The sequence below is a fragment of the Eriocheir sinensis genome, chromosome 10 (genome assembly GCF_024679095.1).
Source record: "Eriocheir sinensis breed Jianghai 21 chromosome 10, ASM2467909v1, whole genome shotgun sequence".
Taxonomy (NCBI): domain Eukaryota; kingdom Metazoa; phylum Arthropoda; class Malacostraca; order Decapoda; family Varunidae; genus Eriocheir; species Eriocheir sinensis.
The window spans coordinates 4223527-4241303 of record NC_066518.1 but is presented as its reverse complement, the minus strand read 5'-3'; the positions used below and the strand labels follow the sequence as shown (position 1 = coordinate 4241303).

Below are 17777 nucleotides of genomic sequence, written 5' to 3'. Positions count from 1 at the left end.
CATATTGAGGGGAGAAATTACTTCTAAAAGTTTGATGCTACCTCTGAAAAGAACTATCAACCCTAGAACTGTAACGCTAGTTCCGGGCGGACCATCGCTGTCTCTACGGTTTGATATTTGAGCTTTTTTTTTTTTTTTTTTTTTTTTTTAAAAGTGGTAGCTGTATGCGAGTTATGGTTCTGGTTGAATCCATTTGACACTCAGAGCTTGATGATGGGTTATGCCATCTACTACACTGTGCACGCTCCTGACACGAGGTAGGAGGTAGTGTGGGTTCGGTCGGACCCACAAATTCCAGCCATGTGATTCTTACTTATGACCGGCATATACGTTAGTCAAATTCAGCGTCACATTTCTAGGGTTAAAGTCAGATTTTTGCGCGCCAGGAAATGAAAACTTCTCGAAGGACACCACTTTAAAGGCGATCATTTTTTCAGTACAAACAAACAGTGGTAAGCAAGAACCCTACCATTGTATCTTTTTAGTTTCCTGGTGCTACTTACACATGTATCCTTAGTTGTATAATCACACTCTGTACTGCCTGAGGGTTGGGATGGCATGCTCCTCCCTTCTCCTTTGTTGTTTTACTTGCAACAATAAACTATCAATCAGAATGCTAATAAGATGAGCAGTAGTGCCTCGTGACCATAGCCAAGACCAAGACCAAAGCCACCCAGCAAAACAAAACAAGCCCACGTGCAGCTGTTCATTGCATCAGCTGTTCGGGCGTGTCAAATAATACACACTTGTCAGGGCGTCTCACTGTTTAGCGGCTGGAGTGAAGAAGCAGGGTGGTATAGATAATATATGTCTTGATATTTGCAAAACTTGAGAGAGATAAAAAAGAAGAATTAGAGGAGAAACAAGAACGAGAGGACAGTCAGAAACCATTGATCCTTCGTCTAGTTCAGTGTGGAAGTCCATACCAGAGTATCACCAGGTCTCGTGTCAAGCATAAATACCATGGCGGAGGAGTGGAGACAGAAGGCACTGGAGAAGAAGCAGAAGGGGGAGGCGTGGACCGATGAGGAGCGAGCCGCCCTTGCCCGCAGCCTGGACGAGGAGCTGGACAAGAAACTGGAGGGAGGCAGCAGTGGTGGCGGCAGACCCAAGGACTGCTGGACCGAGGACAACTGGAAGGAGGTATGGATAAAGGGACTATGACACTGGGCAAATTTTCTGTGGATCTTCAGTCAAACCACGATTTCCGCTGACGTGGTTCTCGTATTTCCGTGGTTTTCCGACATGTCCACGATCTTTCAAAGCTACGCTAGATTTCACCGAAGGACGACGATATTATTCACCATCATCAGCAGCAGCAATAACAAGAAACAAATGAGAACCACGCCAGCGGAAATTGTGGTTTGACTGAAGATCCACGGAAAATTTGCGTAGTTTAATAGCCCTTAACATTCTGTATTTACAATATGATATGAGAACCCTAAGTACACACCTCAGCAACTTACTCCTCCACTAACTTAATAATAGCTAATAAATAAATCAGAATAATGACAATGCTGAAAATAACAAATAGATGAATAATGAGTGATAAATAATGACATCCTTCTTTGCAGCAAATGGCGGAGCACCCGTTGTTTTCCCCGTACCTGCAAGAGGAGGGAGCAGTGGAGGGGGAGGCTGCCATCAACCCCCTGAGCGAGGGTCTGGCGCAGCTCAAGTTCGACCCAGACCACAACACACCCCTAGGTTGTAAGATCACTCCTGCTGCAGAGCTCTGGGTTCAAGTGCACAAACATTGCTTTGGTGTTTTCAGCAAGCCTTGCTACACAGTGACCCCCATCATAAGCTCTGCACTACTGTAGCAAAGTTTCTGCTACTTTTTAAACCCTCTTACATGATTAACCCGTCTGATGCGATTGGCACAGATTTGGCTTTCACTGGTAGCCAGGGCTTGGTTCAGTGCAGTACAATTGATTCGCTTAAAACCCAGCTTAATCACCACTTTCTTCTACTTGATATTCACTAAAAGTAGAAATACAAAGTCTTGGTGACATTAAATTAAATAAGATTTCACTTAGGTTTAAGGACAGACTACCTAGTCTGGACCATAGGTGGTCTGAATATCTAAGTATGTAAATCTATGTGAATTTCTCTCTCTCCTGATTCATAATTTCCATCTCTTATTGACTTTTAACCTTTGCTCATTACAGAAGTTGCAACAAGCTATAAGGAGGAGGGCAATCTGCAGTTCAAGTATAAGAAGTATAGGCTTGCTGTCGCCAATTATTCCGAGGGTCTGAAGCAGAAATGCCCAGACCAAGACCTGAATGCCCAGCTTCACAACAACAGGGCTGCAGCACACTGGCATCTGGGTAAAAGTTTAAGTACACCTGAGATTTTTTGACTCAGCAGAGTATAATCCATTGTGTTGTCAGTGGGGTAAATTAAACAGCCAAAGGGCAAAACAAAAAGAGCATGCTACTCCACACAGAAGACAGGAGATACCAAAGACAGTCAGCTAGTTCAGTACTCTCGTGTATGGAATCAAGACAGGCAACAAATAGGTAATTAGATGCTTTGCAAAAGGATGTATCTTCAGGTATAGTTACAGCAGTTTTCAGCCAATAATTCACTACTGTCATGTACAGAATCAAGACACATAATGAAGTGATTGAATGATCTGAGAAATAATTTTACCTGCAGGCAATTATCGCTCCGTCATCAAAGACTGTGAGAAGGCACTTGAGCTAAAGCCAGACTACACAAAAGCCATCAAGAGAGCAGTTGACAGCACCTTGAAGTTAAAATCATGGGACGAGATGTTTGCATGGTGCGAGCGAGGCCTCCAGCAGGACCCGGCCAATGCAGAACTGAAGACACTCAGACTCCAGGCGGTCAAAGAAAAGGTGAGCCCCATTTTACAGCTAATTTAGGCCAGGCATCAATCTGTCTGTTTGTGACTGTAAGCATTCTTGTGGTATAGTCTTCAGTGTGTGCATCTAATGTTTTAAATGCACCAAACTGAATTTTTGAGGCAGGATGACAGTGAGAGGAAGAGAAGTGTTGCTATTACTCCCTTAGACATTGCTGTGGTAGAATTAATGGATGATTCTCATTTTTTTCCATATGTTAATTTTTTTCTATTAATTGTTATATTGATTGTGGATATGGATAGAGATCACAAGTCAATTGATGCCTGACCTTAAGGTAAATTTGTGGCAGCATATAAGTTTGCCTTGATTAGTAAACAACCCACGATACAACTTAATACTCTAAATTCTCATTTTCAGCTTTGCAACAACACTTTTTTAAAATAAACCATTAATTATTCTTGTTAATAGCAAACCTCACTCTCATATGCAGAAATTATTAGAGAGAGACAACCGCAAGAAGATGCGAGAAGTCAATAAAAAGAAGGACGAGGAAGAGAGCATTCTGAATGTTATCAAGAACCGCGGAGTGAGGCTGGGCACATCCCACATCAAGGGTTCGGCCACACTCACGCTACAAGACTTGGAGGCCCACCACCCAGCTGCTCAGGTGAAACACATTTCTGCCATCATCATCAGACATTATTCATTCATTGTAGGACGAAGGACTTTCCCAACATATTTCACCACGGTCTGATGTTACCGTACTCCGTCCTGTCATGGCAAAGATTCTAATTTCATCTCCCCACCTGGTTCTGTGTCAATCCTTGCTCCTGCAGATCCTCAGTTGCCACTCTGTTACTTTGTTCATTGGTTATTAGTTCTACACAAGATATGATTCTCCCAAGGCCACTTCTTACTCTCAATCACCACTAGAATATCATCAACCATTCTCTGTTCCCTAATCCATGATGCATGCTTCCTATCTCTCCCAATATTTCTCTCTCCATTTCCCTTTGTGCACTGAGCCTTGTTTAAATCTTTTGTGAGGCGCTACTTTATGAAAACGTTTCATGACATTTCATTTTTTAAGGTAAAGGAAGATGTTTCGGGAGCTGACTCTAGAGATTTGTTTGAACATAACAAACTGTTGCTGCAAAGACTTTTTACTCAAGCTCATCCCTATTCTGTTCAATTTACTAATGCAAGAGTAAACCAGCATCTTCACCCTTTCACAGTAAATCCTGGAATAGGCTTCCTCCTACCATATTTCTTCCTGTACTATTTACCTCTGCCTTTATTCTTTGACAGGGAGCGAGAGTCCACCTCAATGAGCGCAGTGAGTTGGTGTGGCCGGTGATACTGCTCTACCCAGAGTATCAAGAGTCTGACTTCATTAGAGAGTTTACTGAAAGTGACTGGTAAGCATTTTTCTTTCATCTTTTTAGCTTGCAACACTTTTCTAACATTTCTGCCCAGTTTTAAGGTTCATTCACACCAGAAGCAATGCTACTTAATGCTGTGGATGATGTGTGATGTGGCTCCCAATTGCTTGTGCTGTTTTCAGTGAGGTTAGAGAGGGAGAATTGTAAAACATGCCAGAGAAATTCAGGTAGACTTTGTTTAACTGAGTCCACTATAATCACTGCAGGTGCCATAATCAAAGTTATGATTGGATAGCAACAGGTTCTATCAAGTGTCCTCTAGCTAGTGTAGGTGTGCCCTGAGGCATTGTTGTTATCTTACACAGTCCAAATTTGTATAACAATAATTATTAGGATGCATAACCTATTAATTATTAGGATGTATGAATAGATCAGCCTAACTTTAATAATATTTTTTTCACTTTTTGAAATTGGCACCTGGAGTCCTGTGATTTTAGGGGAGTGAATCATTCTCCCTACCTGGCATGCAGCAATTATCACTATTTTGTTTTTCCTTCAGTTTTGGTGACCACTTGGAAGCAATGTTTGGGGAAGGCGTGCCTCCTGCCCCATGGGACACAGAGCATAAATACCAGCTCCATGCCCTAAGGATTTTCTTTGAGGATAAGGAAAAGGAAAAGCTGTGCAGTGTTGATCATTCAAACACTTTATCCCAAGTCCTCTCAGATCCCAGGTACATAGGCTTTTACCATTTACATTAAGGGGCTATTACACTGGGCAAATTTTCCGTGGATCTTCAGTCAAACCACGATTTCCACTGACATGGTTCTCATATTTCCATGGCTTTCTGACGTGTCCACGATCTTCCAAAGCTACAGTAGATTTCACCGAAGGACAACGGTATTACTCACCATCAGCAGCAGCAGCAATAACAAGAAACAAATGAGAACCACACTAGCAGAAATCATGGTTTGATTGAAGGTCTACAGAAATTTTGCCCAGTGTGATAGCCCCTTAGTAGTCCAAATGTTCTTTCTATCCCTCCAGCTCCCCTCTGCTCTACACCAACCTTTCTTTCATACTCTTCCCCATAGTCCTTCCCTGGAGCCTTCCACCTCCTTTACCCATATCCCCTCTCTGTTAATCTTTGCTAAAGCAGTATGGTTAGTGCTCTGAAACAATCCCTCCACAACTATTGTATTTCTAATGTTCCTTTGTTCTTTCATCAATAGCTGTCAAATCCATGTTTAAGATAATTCACAGGAGTATCCCAAAATATTTTTAGGGACCGAATGCACACCAAACTGTGATGCAACATTAACTATACTCATTTAAGGCACACCAGAAATCATAACCCTAGATTCCCATGTTTTTGTTTTAGGCAAATAGATCCAGTTGTGAACATAAATACTGACCCACCTTTCACTAAAATTTCCGAGCCTCAGTAGCTCCATTGTGTGGTAAATCACTTATTTGCTGCCAGGTCATCCCCCACCCCTCCCTCCCTCACCCTTTTCTTCACCCTCCTCCCACTTGCGACTTGCTGTTCAGAAAGAGGTGCCCGAGTTATTATGTTTCACAGGAGGTGGATGGATATTTTTCATCTGTAACTGTATTTGCATAGTATGGCCACTTAGAATTTCCAGGTCTGTTGAAGGTACTTTAGGTGAAGTACTACTGTAGTTACACATCTATGTACCAGTCTTCAACTTTTAGTATTCACACCTAGGCTAAATAAAAAAAGCTGCCACCCTGAGATGGTCACTGAAATGTTTTTTTCTTTTTTAAAATCTAAACTTATCTATTTTATAGGAAAGAAAGAAAAAAATGGTTGTTTCACTTTTCTTTACTAGTTTACATAGTCAGCCATAATATTGCTAGCTAGGTAAGAAATGTAAGTGAATACAGGAGCTATATTATAATTCCCTGTATGCACTAATGTTATTTTATATCTCCATTTGGACATCTACACTAGAACAATACAGACATAACACTGATTCTACATTCATAACTATATGATTGTTTTTATCACAAGTACTATTAGCCATCAAATCCCTTCCATTTATCTTGCCACCCAAAGACAGCTCACCCCACACTAATGCTTGTCCACCCAGGTTGAATAATATTGCTATTGCTGTACACCATATTGTTGACATCCGCCTCAACCCTTCTCTTCCTTCCCCAGGTACTGTGTGTTAGGGGGGACTCCGAGCTTTATTGTGCTTGTGAGTGGCACAAAATTTATGAAGGAATTTGTGAGTAAGTATAATTAAAGTGTATCTGTGGACTTACTTTGCTATTTTCTTAATCTAATACTCCCATCACCAAGGTAACAATCATCTCTATAAAAATGTTACACAAAGCCAAGCGATTCAGTTAACTATGGATGTAATATTTTTTACATTATATGAGACAGTTCAAGCGCCAGACATATAAAAAAAAAAAAAGGCATAAGGATGCTGCTCATACGAAGGTCATAGAGGAAGAAGACAAAAAGAGAATACCTATCTAGTTTGAAAGATTTTGATACTCACCTGGATTTAGTACATTTTGTGTGAGAGTAGTTTGGCCTCTCTACGTCTCTTTATATCCTTTCTTTTTCATGACTAGATTTGTGCCAATTTTTTGTCCCTAGATAGGTGTTCACTGACAAGAGATTCTACATCCGGTGAGTCAGGTTTTGCCACATTTCCACCATTTGCTGCACTGACAACTGGGGCACAAGAACACTCTCAGGGCAGTGGGCATGTGGCAGCCAGCAAGGGACATCAATGTGTCTTGCTCCAGCACAAACAGAGGACACCCAGATGCCCATGCTGACATCCTCGCCCCCATGTGGTACCAAGTGGTTATGTGCGTCCACCAAAGACTTGACAAGAGACCCTGGAATGAGTAGACCAAACTTGTATTCAACCCAACAAGTGCAGATTTCTTATAATGAGCTGCAAGCACCACCATGGTTAGAGCAGAGATTTTGTCAGGAACAGGTTCTATCAAAAGCTTTCTTTCTTGTGGGGGTATGACTTGAGGCCCTATGGATATCTAGCAGGGTCCAAAACTGCACTATATAACAAACAATAACCAAACAGAAGTAGAGATTATGCCAGCAACAGTCTCTCATATACAATATTACTTCATTATGCATATCTCCCCTCAGAATTAGAAGGTACGTTGTTCTAAATATATACTGCACTGCCATACTCACTTGTCATTAGGTAACCTGATCCTGCAGGAAAGGTTGGGTAAGACAGAGATGGGTAAGTTAGGTCTGCCCACTTGCCATAAAAGGGAACAGAATGGTGGTGGTTGAAGAGCGACCACCACACATGGTCCTCCTCCCCTCCATCGTCCACCAACAGGTTCAGCAGACTCACATTCACCAAGGTGTCATCATCAACCTTCATCACGTAGGAAAAGTTGTAGTTGTATGTTGCCCTGAAAAAAAGAAAAAACTTTCAAATAGAACAATTCGTGGTATGAACTATAAAATATTCATCTTAATATTATCTAGTTTTGCAAACAGGTCTCGAATAACAAGTTTTTTTTTATGTGCCAGCCTATAGCGCTGGTAGGCTTTCTTGAGGGGCCTGGATGGTAGTCAACCCCAACCCATCATGGTGCAGGCAAGTGTTTATAGTGGCGCCATCTTTTCTTGGCTCATGCTGCCCCCTGGAGCTCGTTCTTGATTCACTTGAACGGTTTCCTCTAGAGTCCAGGTTGATGGGTGGTCTTCAAGACAGCATGTGGGTAATCTTAAGCCACTCGGCTTACCAATATCAACAAATTTGATATAGTATGAGCTTGTTTATCCATCAAATTCTTGTGCTAACTGGGCTTCTTCTTTATTTGAAGGACTCTTACCATCTCAAGAGGAACATCACTTTGAGTGACAGATAAGTGTACACATCAAGGTGTGGAAGCAGCAGTAAGTCCTGGTAGTGACTTTGCTCCTCCTCCACCTTGGCCTGCAGGTCAGCCAGGTGCTCCATCCATGCCTCTGTCCTCTGAGCCTGCTGTTGCCGGTGCTCTGTTAGGAACGGCCTGTCTAGAAGGGAAAGGTGTATAATCAGGGTATCCTGCCAGTCCTAAGATATGGTTCAGACACATGGTTTCTTACAGAAATTAGATAATAAACTCAGAAGTGTGCAAAAAGGAAGAAAAGAACATAACTCAGCAGATAGAAGAATGATTAAAAATAATGCTCAGTTACTTATGCTTGCTTACCTGCAACAGTAAACTTTGCTGATACCAGTGGACAAGCAGACTTGTGCCATTTTGTTAAAATGTTCTTCTTCATCCGAAGGAATTTGTACTCTATAACTGAATTGTTGTTCCAATCACAAACCTGAAGAGATGAACACTGTCAGGGGAACATTTTTGGACTAATACCTAGAACTAAGAGGGTCATGTCAGCAAACACTGTGAAGCTTAATGGTTCTGACCACTTACAGTAGTAGCAACAGGATGAGAGTAAAAGGAGAATTTTAAAGGATTGGGAAGGAAGAAAATGAGAGGAACTGGCAACCGAGAGATCTTATGGCAGTGGTTACATATAGATTTATAGAAGGAAAGTGAAGGACTTACAAGGAAGAGCTACAACAAGAATAAAACAATGCTGGAGTAAATGATGTTAGATTTTTTTTAGCAGTCAGTGGTTGGAGTACCTGAGGAAGTAGTCTGATATCAGGTGTGGAGGAGGAAAAAAGGGAATGCATGATGAAGATTAAAATGGGTTGTTGAGGAGGAAAGAAGAACCTACAAAAAGAGGCTTCAGAGAAATGGCAGACTCATGGATAAGGCAGGCTGACTGTACACACGCACACATGCACACAGCTCTGGTATCTCTATGGTTTAATCTGTACACTGGCAGACAGAGGTTCGAGCCCCACTAAAGCTGGGATTTTTCCGCTGTTGAGGTGTGGTTACTGTCTCCCCTTGAGCAAGGGGGATAGGGTATTTGGTGTGTGAGTGTCCCAGCAGCAACCAGAGATGGACTATAATGAGCCTTGCTCTAGTCGGGAGGGTATAGTTGCTGGCGATGGCAAGCCCAGGTCGTGATCAGGTAGTGGTGAATTACACATGCACATCATACAATATTAAACTAAGCATATGTTTCTATGTACTTTTCATTATGCATCATTGTAAACAATTAAACAATTAATAAATTAACTCACCCAATCTCCTGCATTCTGAAAGTCATGTAAGTTGAGCTCACACAAGTCTTCATTTTCTTCCTCACTGACCACACTCAGCTCACCCTCAAACCCTCTTGGCAGCTTCAAGTGGTAGGGTAACTTGATGCTGCACAAGTCACCCTCTTCAAAGCAGGCACTGGGAGACAACCTGATCTCCTCATGAACTTCTTCAGGGTCACTCAGTTTAAGAATAAGATTATTTGACCCCTTGATGACAACCCTCGGTACCATGAACCTCTCAATAATGACGGGATGGAGAACTCTGAAGCCAAGTCCAGTGAAGCAGCCGCTCACACTCCTCAAGCTTTCCTTCTGCTCGCTAGCATGATGAGCTTTGAAGAATGTTTTTGGCTCATCTTTTTCCAGATCTGAAATGTTTGATTTTTTTTTCTCTGGTGTCCAGTGAAAGATCTAAAATTTAGTTGAATACCTTGATAATTGCTGAGACTTGCAAAATTCTTGAGTAAATAATATAAGAGCACTGAATACACTTATAATGAAACTATTTAGATTAAGACCAAGCTTTTTCTGCATCGTGTACATACCTGATATGACATTATGATCAGGAGACACACCAATTTGTTTTACAGTACAGAAGATGGTCAACGGGCAAGGAAACTAGAAAAAAATGCCTGCAATACACACTGCATAAAAGGAGACAAAAGATGCTGAAAAACAATAAAAAATTTTGTATGAGAGGCATCTTCAAACTCCCTCATGAGAGTTTTAAGCTGTAGGGAGAAATACAGTGGCTTTTCCAGAGTTTTCAGTAAAAGGGAAAATAAAATATTGGCTCACTCTTCAGTGAGTCTGACAGCACAGGAGAAAGTTTTCACCTGCAGCCTTGCCAGCCATGCTTGTCTTACCCTGAGCCAGGTGCCACACATCACAGCCATAGGGAGAGATGCGGTCAGCTGGGTGGATGGAGCAGTCTTGGTCTCCCAACACGAACTTCATCTCTACGTCTGACAGACCCCGCACAGCTGAGCCCCATGTCTGCCGTATTGCCTCGCGCTGGGAGAAATGATCCCTTGCTGATAACACTCCTAAGATGAGGCGCTTTGATGGTACCTTTGCTGTAAACCATTGCATACTACAATACCAAGAATTCTGAAATATATTTACTATAGTCTTCATACTCTAAATTGGTCTGGAAGCCCTGCCTCCTCCCTTCAGGGTAACATTGACTGACTCCAAGCTCCTTTCATCCAACCAGTCAGCTCACACGGCTATGGAAGAGGGGGCGGGGCTTCTGGGTCAGTGTGGTGTACACTGATTATAATTACTCTAGGCTATACAATATTTTTACTAGTAATGTTCACACTTTTTACATGATATATAGCTCCCAGACTTCAGACTGTCATTTATCTGTCTTTATCAGTATGTATTTTCATGATCATTTGTGTACAAGTGCCTCAGTGTAATGCATCAGAAAGAAAGACTGTGTTTGTCTTTAAACTCATCCTGTGTGTGACACCTGCCCAGGACAGTATCACCCCTGGCAGTAGCCTCGGAGATCTCACCCCTGGGATGAGCCCAAGGGTAAGCTGTTGCAGCTCTCTCATTCTCCTGTTCCTGCTCCTTGGATTCAGAATATATTCGGAAGAAGAGCACTGAGGTGGGCAGGCAGCAATAATAATAATTACCATCATTTTAACTTAACAGCTTGTTACCTTCCTCTCTTGCTAGGAGATGCAAGATGATGGGCAAGATGAGAGCCGAGGAGAACACTGCAGCTGCCTGGCGACTGCCACTGATCCTTTCCATCACCAAGTCCAGTAGTTGGCGCGAGGTTCTATTTGTATTGACTCCCAATGGCTGCTTCACCCTCAAAGCCACATTACCTGCACACTTCCCTAGAAAACAGATGTCATCATTTATGGCAAACATACATTTACTGCTATCTGCAACAACCATCCATTCTGACATTTTTTCTAATTGAATAAGGGTGAAACTGATATAATGATAAGGTGAGGCAAGGTTACAGTGATTACAGTAGGAACATGAAAAAGCAGGCAAGCAGAGGATATAGATAGATGTAATCACACAGTCAGTGAGCACTCACACACATAACAGACACTAGCCAACCCCTTGTCAAATCATTGCTCCACCCATGAGATTTGTGACATCATGTGACTACTGAAGTGTGCATGAACCTAGGGATTTTTTTCAATATATATAGTTTTCCGATAGTTATTCAATAAAAAATCCTCCAAACGATCCCTCTATGCAACCTTGTCTTAAATGCAGACAAATAAGAGAGGATCTGATGCTAAATGGCTGCCAAGACTGATGACACAACTCCTTTTCCAAAGTTCAGTAAGACGACAAACAGAAAACAAGCAATTAGTACATTTCTTTGCTATTTACACTTGTTTTGACCTAGAGACATACAAGAAAAATTAAAGAAAGTTAAACCGAAACTCAGTCATAAAAAAACTTATATTAGCCAAGGTCTTTTAGACTAATACATTTGTGGAGGAATACAAGGCCAAAAGAACAATCAGAAAATATCTATATCTCAGGTTGGATTGTACAAAAAAATAATTGCATTGATAACTGTGGTTTTATGGAACAGAGTAAAATTCTAGAACTTTACACAAATCAAGATAGCGGACCAAGCCACCACCAAACTCACAAGCTGCTACTTAACCCTTACACCTGCTGAGCCCTATATTAACCTCATGGATGGTAATCTATCACCTTAAATAGTAACCTACTGCCACTTAAGGAAATAACCTTCTGCACATACAAAAAGTAACCCAACACCTACCGTAAATAGTAATCCATCACTGTAAAATATCAACCTTCAGCAGCTGTACAAATCTCAAAAAACAATAATATGTAACAAATGGTTATTAGTGATGATTAACACTTTAAAATCTAAAACAATGAGAGTAAACCATTGCAATAAGTAATTCTAGATTATTACTGTTACCTAAAGGATGGGCTAGAGGGCGATTTCCTGCTCGCAGAGCGTGTGCCGCACTGATGAAATATGGTTAATTAGGTATTCTTCATCAGTGTCCTGTGTGGAAATTTCAGACAAAAACACAATCGTTCATAGTGCTTTACATTGCCAATCTTTCATTTACATAATGAAAGAAACGAAGTTCCTCGGTTGCAGCACGTCAGAGATATGATGTTGGGAAGTACAAATCTTGGCGGGCAACCGGAAGACAGGAATTCCCACACCCTGCCTTTCTGTCTTTCTCCGCCCGAACGGCAATTCCTGCCAGCCGTCCTTTAGGGGTTAAAGAAAAGACTGGACATGGGAAGGGTGAAAAGTAATGATTTCATTGCCAACATCTTCTGTGACCCCATTTACCTTAGTTTACCTTAATGATTGTGTACCTTAGTAATTATAAAGATGCTAGGGAGGTAACTATTCATAAGGGTGCCTCTTTTCTGCACACTTCAATATTGTCATAAAAGATTTTCAGAGTTGTCATATCACCAAGCCAAAAGGTAGAGTCCAGTAGAGAGGAACCTTTATGGAATTGTACTGCAAGAAGGCCACTGAAACGTTACAAATTAAATGTTAACAATTGTAATTACGTTTGCTATTACGAGAGGGAATGAGTCACTTAACCTACTATTTCCCGCTAATTATTCCATAGCCGCAACATTAATTCATGGCGTTTCAGTGGCCTTCCGGCAGTACAGAATCATACACTGAAAATCACCATCGAGTATCTACATATCAAGCATGGTAAGGAGTAAGTAAAACCTGTCAAGGAAAGGTCAGTTGGGTGGATAGCCATGCACACCCCCTCCCTTCCCTATGCTTATTTTTTTCTGTTAATAATTCTCAACAAGTATGATAAGGAGTATGATAAGATTCAGCCTTGCATCTTAATACCCACATCCACTCCATTATATGCAAAGCTAATGCCCTAGCCTCTAATCTACTTCACAGCACAATCAACTGATCTTCCTCCTTCATGATTCCAGTAGACAAGACTCGCATTAGACCCCTCCTTGAGTTCTCCTCCTCAGTTTGGTTTACTCAGTACCTTGGAGATCTGAAACTGCTAGAGTCCCCCCCAGAGAAGATGGACCAAGCAGATTTCAGGTATGGAATCCCTTTCCTATTCCCAGCGACTCAAGTCATTAATTCCATATTCAGTCAAAGGACAACTTATTCGCTCAATCATTTATCCAACCCTTAGATTTGTTCCATTTGCCTCTCCAGTCATCTACTAGAGGTCACAGAATCAAAATACCTCATCAGTTTACTTCTACTGACCGCAGAAGACGAATTTTCAGCAACAGAGTTACCGTATATCTTTTAAGAATTTCCTTCCGGATGAAGTAGTAGGAACAAACACACTTGCCATTTTCAAGTCTGCCCTACACACACACTTATCTCCTTTATGATTTTCAAGACTGAACACAAGTACACTGCTTCTGGCACGTCCTACCAGCCCATATAGTCACCCGTAGCTCTCCCACTATGACCTATCAACTTATGGACTGGCGTGCTCGCAGTAGTTTAGCCCACCCAACATTTTCTACTATATTTCCTTGTGCTATAGAGAACGGGGGTGAGTAAGTAAGTAAGACAGGGTAAATATGGAGAGTCACTGCACGCCTCCAATATTGCCCCCACGAGAATAATAACCTTTTCAAGATCTGGACGTAGAGGAAAAGTAAACCTTCCTCCAGAAAAATCCATAAGCATCCCACATATTTAAGCCGTTGACACAATAAATAGGTATGCATCGATAACTAAAACCTTAACAAATGTGAAGCAAATGAAGTATCCAATGCACTCCACATGCTGTTTTTTCGGTGTATTAGAAGCAGCAGTTAGCTTAATTAACCGTATCCATCAGTAAGTAAGTAAATATGGTAAGTAAGCAAGCATGGTAAGGAGTAAGTATAACCTGTCCAGGAAAGGCAAGCCGGGTGAGTAGCCACGCCCCCCCTTCCTTGTGCTTATTTTCTCCTGTTAGTAACTCTCAACACTCTGTACAGCCTCCAAAGTTCCTGTATGGTTGCCTTCTTCGTTCCCTCGCTTCCTCCTCTTCCTGTTCCTCCTGTCTCCTTGTGGGTCAACGCTGATTACCACTGCAGGGATACTTTTTGCGACTTGACAGCTGCATGTAAATAAATGAGGCTTTGCAACGGTACTTTCGTTTCTCACATCAGCTAGTTCTATAAGGCCAAAGAGGGGGTCAGTCGGGTTCTAATGAGTGTTTCTTAAGGTTCACGGTACAGAAGAAGGGTCAATCTACCACCAGGGTCATAAAACTACTACTGGAAATGCACAAAACTCCCACGAAAGCCTTGTCAAATGTGTGTGCTTGGGTTCACGGTACTCTTGGAAATGCCCCAAAATCCTACGAAAGCCTTGTCAAATTATGTGTTCTTGGGTTCATGGTACAGAGGAAGGGCCATACTACCACCAGGGTCATAAAACTACTCCTGGAAATGCCCAGAACTCCCACGAAAGCCTTGTCAAATTATGTGTTCTTGGGTTCATGGTGCAGAGGAGGGGTCAAAATATACCACCATGGTCATAAAACTACTCCTGGAAATGCCCAAAACACCCACGAAAGCATTGTCAAATTATGTGTTCTTGGGTTCATGGTGCAGAGGAAGGGTCAAAATATACCACCAGGGTCATAAAACTACTCCTGGAAATGCCCAAAGCTCCCACGAAAACCCTGTCAAATTATGTGTTCTTGGGTTCATGGTGCAGAGGAAGGGTCAAAATATACCACCAGGGTCATAAAACTACTCCTGGAAATGCCCAAAACTCCCACGAAAGGCTTGTCAAATTATGTGTTCTTGGGTTCATGGTGCAGAGGAAGGGTCAAAATATACCACCAGGGTCATAAAACTACTCCTGGAAATGCCCAAAACACCCACGAAAGCATTGTCAAATTATGTGTTCTTGGGTTCATGGTGCAGAGGAAGGGTCGAAATATACCACCAGGGTCATAAAACTACTCCTGGAAATGCCCAAAGCTCCCACGAAAGCCTTGTCAAATTATGTGTTCTTGGGCGGCGAAATGTCTTATAATATACGAACTTCATTTTCACGTTTTTCTGGGCCAGTTTTTCTTTTACATTTACATTTACGTTGATATGTTTTTTACCTGCAGTGCTTAAATGATCCCTATATATACGTACAGCTCCCTGCATGCACATTTCATTGCCCTATATAATTACTGTATTTATGTATGCGAAAGAGGAAGAAAGAAAGAAGATGAAAAGGAAAAAGAAAAAGAAAAAGAAGATCTACCATGAAAAGAAAGAAGAACGAAAAGAGAAGGAAAAAGAAGATGAAGAGAAGAAAGAAGAAAAAAAATTGAAGAGGAAAGAAATAAGAAGAAAAGGAAAAAGAAAAAGAAAAGCAAAAAAAAAAAGAAAGAAAGAAGAAAGGGGAAAAGAAGATGAAAAGAAAAGCAGAAGAAAAGGAAAAAGAAAATCAAGAAAAAAAGAAAAAAAGAAGATGATGTTTATTTATTATTTCGCAAGACGCAGTGGCCAAAACTTAATTACTACACCGATTCATCTGCTGTAGTGACACGACTTGCCTGATGGGCGAGCCTCCCATACCCACATACCCAGTGTGATACCTCTTTGGCCGACTGGTAAAGGAGTGGCTCTCCCGTTACGCTGGTCGCGGGTTCGATCCCCGGTGCAAACAAAACCTTTCCTTGTCTGGATTAATTTCTCGTGTGTTTCGTTACACGCAGTGGTCGTGTGGGAGTGAAGATAAGAAAATTTCTGGCATTTCACTGCGACGCACAAGGACCTTCCTCCCAGACAAGCACTAACTTAAATAACTCTCCCCATAGGCCTAAAGGTACAAGATTTAAGGTATACTTATGTTTGGAGGGGTTTTCAGTTAAGGTCGACTGAATTTAAGGGTCGGCGTTTGTAAGCCAGTAGGTGTAGTAGTGTTGTGTTAATATGTTGACGGCCACATTGCTTGATTTGAAGTGTTGCCACGGTCGCGTCTCACAACTGACTGACTGCGCAGGCCCGGGGCAAAAATGAGTGCCCCTGTGAGCCGGACGACAGTAATTTCACCGGGCATTCCAGAATATTCTTTTCATGATTCGAAACTTGGAGGAAGAGTACGACGGGGCATGACGTCACAGAAGTGAAGCCAGCTTAATTGGCTCCGCCCCCTCCCCGCCGCGGCCCTCAATATTCCACCCAAAATATTTCCCGACTGGCTGTGTAATGCCCCGAATTTGCTCATTACTACACTCCCTTACCACCTCTACGTGTAACGAAACAGACGAGAAATTAATCCAGACAAGGAAAGATTTTGCCGGCACCGGCCCGGGGATCGAACCCACGACCAGCGAGACGGGAGAGCCACTCCTTAACCAGCCGGCCAAAGGGGTACCCCTCTCGCAGAGTGAGTTATGGGTGGCCGCACTACACGGCTCCCCATTCCTATGTTGATTCATTTCTGTGTATTGAGATTTTCCCATTTTCTATGAACTTCGGAGAGCATGGGCCATCACTGTACCTGTTACCCACTCAGGGTGATACAACAGAATCACAGGAGAGGATGCCACCGCTTTGCCACCAGTGTACGTAATGCCAGAATTTTCTCTTTATTACACTCCCACACGACCACTGCGTGTAACGAAACACACGAGAAATTAATCCAGACAAGGAAAGGTTTTGCCGACACCAGGATCGAACCCGCAACCAACGAGACGGGAGAGCCACTCCTTTAACCAGTCGGCCAAAGAGGTACCCCTCTCGCACAGGGAGTTATGGGAGGCTCGCCCATCAGGCTAGTCGCCGTACTACACGGCTCCCCATTCCTATGCAGTAGATTAATTTCTGTGTTGAGATTTTCCGTTTTGGAGACATTCTCTCATTCTTTCTTACATTATTTCTTTCACATTCTCTCATTCTCATTCTTTCATTCTCATTCTCTCTATCTCATTCTCATTCTCACTGTCTCTCATTCTTTCATTCTATCTTTCACATTCTCATTCTCATTACCTCTTATTCACTCATTCTCATTATCATTCTTCCTCACCTCATTCTCGGTAGCTGAATGGATAGCAAGACGGTCCCGCGTTCAGGAGGACGCGAGTTCAATCCCCGACCGCGTGCCACCAAGCTGGGATTTTTCAGCCGCCGCCGAGTGGCTTAAAACTACCCACATGCTGTCCAAAAGACCACTTATATCAACCCGGACTCTAGATTCTAGGATTAAAGATGAGCTCCGGGAAGGCAGCATGAGCCAATGCAAGATGGCGCCACTATAAATGTAGTGCGGCGACGGCCTGATGAACGAGCCTCCCATAACCCACTTAGCCAGTGGGGTACCGACTCGGTCGTCACGCTGGTCGCGGATTCAATCCCAGGCAGCCGGCGAA

At 42.3% G+C, this 17777-nt stretch overlaps 2 protein-coding genes across 10 annotated transcripts; one reads left to right on the top strand and one right to left on the bottom strand.

The window, feature by feature from the left end:
- Positions 1-656: 656 nt before the first annotated feature.
- Positions 657-6503, top strand: LOC126996470 (tetratricopeptide repeat protein 4-like). The gene is made up of 8 exons (XM_050856949.1): positions 657-1143; positions 1575-1707; positions 2172-2333; positions 2665-2867; positions 3325-3501; positions 4143-4252; positions 4776-4949; positions 6402-6503. Exons 1-8 carry the CDS (start codon positions 964-966, stop codon positions 6487-6489), a joined length of 1227 nt encoding a protein of 408 aa, XP_050712906.1. The 5' UTR covers positions 657-963; the 3' UTR covers positions 6490-6503.
- LOC126996469 (UDP-GalNAc:beta-1,3-N-acetylgalactosaminyltransferase 2-like) lies at positions 6047-16416 on the bottom strand. Of its 9 annotated transcripts, none has more exons than XM_050856942.1 (9): positions 16252-16416; positions 12350-12655; positions 11085-11267; positions 10278-10487; positions 9391-9779; positions 8441-8561; positions 8078-8261; positions 7422-7651; positions 6047-7099 (listed from the first exon to the last, which is right to left on the bottom strand). In XM_050856942.1, exons 3-9 carry the CDS (start codon positions 11176-11178, stop codon positions 6876-6878), a joined length of 1452 nt encoding a protein of 483 aa, XP_050712899.1. In that variant the 5' UTR covers positions 11179-11267; positions 12350-12655; positions 16252-16416; the 3' UTR covers positions 6047-6875. The 9 variants fall into 9 exon arrangements, with proteins under 9 accessions (XP_050712899.1, XP_050712901.1, XP_050712898.1 ...); XM_050856944.1 differs by having other exon boundaries at positions 12350-12676; positions 16252-16405; XM_050856941.1 differs by lacking the exon at positions 16252-16416 and adding an exon at positions 14301-15737.
- Between the last annotated feature and the right edge of the window lie 1361 nt (positions 16417-17777).

Bases quoted from the DNA above. Each gene is read 5' to 3' on its own strand.
- LOC126996470 (XM_050856949.1), top strand. From the start codon at position 964: ATGGCGGAGGAGTGGAGACAGAAGGCACTGGAGAAGAAGCAGAAGGGG. The intron at 1,144-1,574 runs GTATGGATAAAG...CCTTCTTTGCAG, and splicing joins CCGAGGACAACTGGAAGGAG to CAAATGGCGGAGCACCCGTT. The intron at 2,868-3,324 runs GTGAGCCCCATT...TCTCATATGCAG, and splicing joins TCCAGGCGGTCAAAGAAAAG to AAATTATTAGAGAGAGACAA.
- LOC126996469 (XM_050856942.1), bottom strand. From the start codon at position 11,178: ATGGAAAGGATCAGTGGCAGTCGCCAGGCAGCTGCAGTGTTCTCCTCG. The intron at 8,562-9,390 runs GTGAGTTAATTT...TCATCTCTTCAG, and splicing joins TTCAGAATGCAGGAGATTGG to GTTTGTGATTGGAACAACAA. The intron at 7,652-8,077 runs GTAAGAGTCCTT...TCTTTTTTTCAG, and splicing joins GTGATGTTCCTCTTGAGATG to GGCAACATACAACTACAACT.